Genomic DNA, 6,388 nt, shown 5'->3' with positions numbered 1-6,388 from the left:
ACTAAATTCGCGTCTTCCACAAAATAGTTCAGAATTTCTTTAAATTTGTAAATTTTAACAAAAATGCGTCCGTCATGAACTTCGTATGTCACTAAAGACATTCTTGTAATTTTGAACTCCAAGTTTTTCCTTCAAACTACAAAATTTTCTTTAACAAGTGAAAAAACTTAGTTATGTCTAATAAATTTTCTTGAATTTGTCGAAAAATATTTACTTATTTTTATGACATCGGCGTGATGCCAACGTTTGTAATACTGTTTAGTTAAAATTTTCTACAAATATTCAAAATTTTCTAAAATTAACCGAAAGGTTTCTTCCTGGTGGGTTCACTGTTTTTTCAGTGTAAATTAAACCTCTGCCTACGTGCCATCTGAGCCGGTCTTTTGGGAAAGTTTGTTTATCAAAGCCACTCGAAATTCTTTAATACCAGGATTTTACTTCTTAAACTTCTGGAAGCCTAATTATTTTTTAAAATTTTTTGTTTTTATAAATACATATCCTGGAGATTGTTGTTATCCATATTTTGATGTGTATAGTCTTCTGTCGTACTTTTAATTTATTGGCCTGACATTGAAATGTAGAGTTCTTTACATCCCTCAAAATGCTGAGATTTGTCGTCGAGTCGTATCAAAATTAAAAATTAGAGTTCTTTTGGACATATAAAAACGTATGACAAAATAGAATACTTATATCGGTCTATTTTTGGAACATTACACCTTGAAATTACAATCGGAATACTGTTAAAATGATATTTAAGTACACCACACGGAGTCGAAGTCGAGGCTAATAAGAAATGCTGGAGTCGGAGCCGGAGTCGAGCAAAATTGACTTGACTCCACAGCCTGGTGGTTAGTATAAAAAAATGATTTTTCTTCGAAAAAATGAATGACCCCTCCTATCAGCAACAATGTTTTGGGTATGAAATAACATAGAAAAAAATGACAACATTTTACCTCTACAGAAAATTTTCTCAAAATTTTACTTCTATAACAATTTTCTTAAAATTTTATTTCTATAAAAAATGTTCTCAAAATTTTATTTCTAAATACGAATTTCTCAAAATTTTATTTATATATAGAAAATTTTCTCAAAATTTTATTTATATATAGAAAATTTTCTCAAAATTTTTTTTGTGCAAAACAATTTCTCAAAATTTTATTTCTATTCCTATAGAAATAAAATTTTCTCAAAATTTTATTTATATAGAAAATTTTCTCAAAATTGTATTTTTTTTTTTTATAAAATTTTCTCAAAATTTTATTTTTATATAAAATGATCTCAGACTTTTTTTCAAAAATTTTAGTAATATAGAAAATCTTCTCAAAATTTTGTTTCTATTTTTTTCTTTAGAATTTATTTTTTAATTTTATTTTTCTCACAATTTTATTTCTACAGAAACTGTTCTCAAAATTATATTTCTATATACAATTTTCTAAAAATTTTATTTCTAAGAAAATTTCCTCAAAATTTGATTTCTATAGAAAATTTTCTCAAAATTTTATTTTTATAAAAAATTTTCTAATATTGTACTTCTATATAAATTTTTCTCCAAATTTTTTTCAAAATTATATTTCTACATAAAATTTTCTCAAAATTGTATTTCGATATTTTCTAAAAATTTTATATCTATAGATTTTTTTTTTTTAATTTTATTTCTATATAAATTTTTTATATCTATAGAAATTTTATATCTATAGAATAATTTTCAAAATTTTATTTCTATATAAAATTTTCTCAAAATTTTGTTTCTATATAAAATTTTCTCAAAATCTTATTGCTATAGAAAATTTTCTCAAAATTTTATTTCTATATAAATTTTTCTTAAAATTGTATATCTATAGAACATTTTTTGAAAATTTTATTTCTATAGGAAATTTTTTTAATTTTTATTTCTATAGAAAATTTTATTTCTATATAAAATTTTCTCAAAATTTTATGTCTATAGAAATTTTTTTCAAATTTTTATTTCTATATAAATTTTTTATTTCATTATATCATTTTCTAAAAATTTTATTTCTATAGAAAATGTTCTTAAAATTTTATTTCTATATAAAATTATCTCAAAATTTTATTTCTATAGAACATTTTCACAAAATTTTATATCTATAGAAAAATTTTCAAGATTTTATTTCTATAGAAAATTTTCATAAAATGATATTTCTATATAAATTTTTCTGAAAATTTTATATCTATAGAATATTTTTTTCAAAATTTTATTTCTATTGAAAATTTTCCCTAATTTTATTTCTATTGAAAATTTTCTAAAAAAATTTATTTCCATAGAAGAATTTTTCATATTGTTTTGTTCTATAAAAATTTTCTAAAAATTTTATTTCTATTAAAAATTTTCTAAAAAAATTATTTTCATAGTAATTTTTCTCAAAATTGTATATCTATAGAATTTTTTTCAAAATTGTATTTCGGCCAGCCACTGTGTTTTTGTTTACACGCTAATGCTTAGTACTAAGTTCGTTTCTGCGAAAAACGAATATCTTCATCTCAGTGCTGCCGCTACTACTTCAATCGAAGTATTTTGCTTCATTTTCACAAAATTTACTTCGTCACTCCTTCTTCCAAAAATCTGCTTCACTTTTTGTTCTGCTTCAAATTTTTAAATAATTGTTTGTCCTATTCCTTTAATTACGATGAACATAGCGGTTTTAATCATTGAATTATTAACCGATGTGGACCAATTTTTGCATAGTTTAGATTTAGATACCATATACTTACACCATGTACCAAATTTCAGCCGGATCGGATTTGGGGGCCAAATTTGGGGGTCGTTTATATGGGGGCTATACGTAAAAGTGGACCGATATGGCCCATTTTCAATACCATCCGACCTAGGTTAGGTTATGTGGCAGCCCGATTTATCGAGCTCACTTAGACTATTCAGTCCATTGTGATACCACAGTGGTGAACTTCTCTCTTATCACTGAGTGCTGCCCGATTCCATGTTAAGCTCAATGACAAGGGACCTCCTTTTTATAGCCGAGTCCGAACGGCGTTCCACATTCCAGTGAAACCACTTAGCGAAGCTTTGAAACCCTCAGAAATGTCACCAGCATTACTGAGGTGGGATAATCCACCGCTGAAAAACTTTTTGGTGTTCGGTCGTAGCAGGAATCGAACCCACGACCTTGTGTATGCAAGGCGGGCATGCTAACCATTGCACCATGGTGGCTCCCATCCGACCTACATCAATAACAACTACTTGTGCCAAGCTTCAAGTCGATAGCTTCTTTCGTTCGGAAGTTAGCGTGATTTCAACAGACGGACGGACGGACATGCTCAAATCGACTCAGAATTTCACCCCGACCCAGAATATGTATACTTTATGGGGTCTTAGAGCAATATTTCGATGTGTTACAAACGGAATGACAAAGTTAATATACCCCCATCCTATGGTGGAGGGTTTAATAAAATGAATTCTATTGTTTTGTTTTCAAAAATGTATGCTACTTCAATTTTATTCAATCTACTCCACTTTTTTCCAAAATCTACTTCACTCAATTTTTCACTAGCGGCAGCACTGCTTCATCTATCTCCGTAAATAGGGTCTCAAATGCAGGAATGTTAACTTATTTATGCGAAATAATATGCCTGCCTATTTTTTCGTGCGAAAAATCCAGGATTGTATAAATATGTGTTCAAAAATGCTCGAAACAAAGATTTCGCATTTATTCCGCGCTAACGTTTTTTAAATGGAGTATAACAGTTTTTCGTGCGAAAACGTGATCTTAGTACTAGGCTTAAAAGACAAGTGTTACGATACGTTTACGACACAAATACAATATTTAATACCCCACACAAGATACGCCACTGATGAACATATGATTACATACGCATTCATATAGACATTGTGTTTACTCTCCTGCTGACAGTAAACAATGGAACAGATAACCGCTCCTAACTCGTTAGGACTACGAGAAATTATCCTTAACGCGAGGAAACCCTTAATTTTAAAAAGCTTCAATACCCAATGGCCTTGTTTCGAAGAAGGTTTGCAGAAATGGTGTGAGGAATACGACAAATTGAGTGGAGAGAAGCCAGAGTTTGAAAAAATGCCGTTGGCAAACGAAATAAACGAACCGCAATGGGAACGAAAAAGGAAATTGGAAAGAATGTCAGCTAAAGAATTTCTTAATGAACATAGTGAAAATGGTAATGCAATTAATTGGCACGGTTTAAATTACAAACGTAAACATGAATTGCCGATGGAATCCACCAGAGGAATTGACTTTGGATGTTTTGGATTTCCCAAACTTACAGACGATTGTACTTTATGGTTGAGTTCGAAGGGGGCGAATACCCCTTGTCATTTTGACACATACGGTTGTAATATTGTAGTCCAAATATATGGAAGGTATATGAAGAAAATTTTGATATTTTTCTATAATATTTTAAAACTATTTTTCAGAAAATCATGGTTACTATTTCCACCAGACACAAATTTGTTAACAACAACACGAATACCTTATGAGGAATCGAGTGTGTATTGTTTGGAAAATTTCTATGCTCCTAGTTGTGAAGAAATGAAACAACTGCTCAAATTAAAGGGTCAATGTTATCACTGTATACTTGAACCCAACGATGTATTAATCGTTCCGAGGCATTGGTGGCATTTTGTTGAAGCTATGGAAATTTCTTTAAGTGTTAATGCCTGGATACCATTGCAATGTGATATAGAAAATCAAATCGAAGAATGTATTGTAAAGTATTTCATTGATACTTTTCTGGAAAGCAAAAATGATGCTGTTAAAGAATATGTGCGAAACCCAAATCAGGTAAGAAAAAGATGGTAATCTTCAAATGGTCAAAATCAACCGAAACCACAATCGACTAGTTGAACTTTATCGAAAAATTCCAAAGTGAAATGAAAGAGTAATGCGATTTAACCCTTTTAGTTGGGTATTAAGTTCGAGTTTAGCCGCTAAAACCGAAATTAAATCAGTAAAAACAGTATAAATTAGTTCCTCTTTGATGCAATTTTTATTAAAACTTGATGGGGGAATACCCCAAAGCAACTTTTCACAAAGTTTATATTCTTGTTAATGGATTATTAGAGAAAAGTAATCGCGAAAAAGTGTAGATTTTAGCGGCTAAACTCGAACTTAGTACTCACCTTTTTCTATTAAAGTCGTGACGTTAAAATTCGACTTTTCAATAATCGCGAAAACAATTTTTTTCAAAATTTTAGACGGTCGTAAAATCGACGTTTTCAATTTTCGAAAAAGTCGAAAGTAGATTTTTTCAAATTTGTAAAAACATCGAAGACGGGAAAAAACAATTTTTCAAAATTGTGAAAACGTCTTAAAATCGATGTTTCTTTGGATTTCAATTTTCGCAAGTTTTGAATTTGGACGACCTTATCTAAATTCTAAAAGGCGTTCTTTTTAGAAAGTCTATTTTCTAAAATTTTACGATAATACACTTTTTAACGAATTTTAAAATGTTTGGTATTTTATTTAGATTACTACTACTACTTTAAAATAGCTATTAAGTGTTCCTTTTAACTCTTTCTTAGCTTTCCTGTTCCACCTCATATGATGAATTGTTTAATATTCTGGACTACTTGGTTCAACAAAAAGATGAAGTAGAGAAAAACCAAAGTGATGCTAAAACTAAATGTTCGACCCACCCATATTGTTACATATCCGAAAAAAGTTTTGTATCTTTAAAAAATGATTTCCAAAATATTTTTGAAGTTTCCTTATTAACCGATAATCAATGGGAGAATTATCTAAAGAACAACCACAAACGAAGCAATCCTCGCAGAATGAATGAAAAAACAGATGACAAACCACTGAACGTTATTGAAGAATCATTATTCAACAGTATATGTAGTCCTCAAAATATTCAATTAGTGAAACATGAATTTTTAAGACGATATTCAAAGAATAAATAATTTTTGAGTTAATCAATTAGTACGGATATTTCTATGGGAAAACCAATATTTAAGCCTTATCTTATGTACCCTCCACTATGGATTGCGTAGAAACTTCTACTAAGGACGGTCATCCACAATTAAATTACTTGGGTTGCGGCCGATGGCAAGGCATCTTAAAACTTCTTAACATCATCTCCTAAATTGTAAGCTAGTCCATGCGGGATATATAGTAGACAAAAGAAAGGTCGATTAAATACGTATATATATACGTTCTTGACCGGTATATATAGGGAAGAAATAATTACGAACCGATATGAACTTTTGTGCGGTAATTATAGAGCCAGAATTGAAATATGGGCGTCGCTTTATATGGGGGCTATATACAATTATGAACACGAGTCTACCAAAAATGGCAGATTTTTTACTGTTTGGTAGATTGGTAGAATTCTTGATGCTTTGGAAGATTTTGCAAAATATACCTCTCCAACTGTGAAATGC

At 29.7% G+C, this 6,388-nt stretch overlaps 1 protein-coding gene across 1 annotated transcript; it reads left to right on the top strand.

Annotated features, from left to right (window-relative positions):
* Positions 1–3,860: 3,860 nt before the first annotated feature.
* HSPBAP1 (HSPB1 associated protein 1) lies at positions 3,861–5,924 on the top strand. The gene is made up of 3 exons (XM_075291838.1): positions 3,861–4,366; positions 4,421–4,787; positions 5,528–5,924. Exons 1-3 carry the CDS (start codon positions 3,891–3,893, stop codon positions 5,906–5,908), a joined length of 1,224 nt encoding a protein of 407 aa, XP_075147953.1. The 5' UTR covers positions 3,861–3,890; the 3' UTR covers positions 5,909–5,924.
* The last annotated feature ends 464 nt before the right edge of the window (positions 5,925–6,388 follow it).

This window comes from Haematobia irritans, chromosome 1 (genome assembly GCF_050003625.1).
Source record: "Haematobia irritans isolate KBUSLIRL chromosome 1, ASM5000362v1, whole genome shotgun sequence".
Taxonomy (NCBI): domain Eukaryota; kingdom Metazoa; phylum Arthropoda; class Insecta; order Diptera; family Muscidae; genus Haematobia; species Haematobia irritans.
This window is presented reverse-complemented; position numbering and strand designations above follow the sequence as displayed.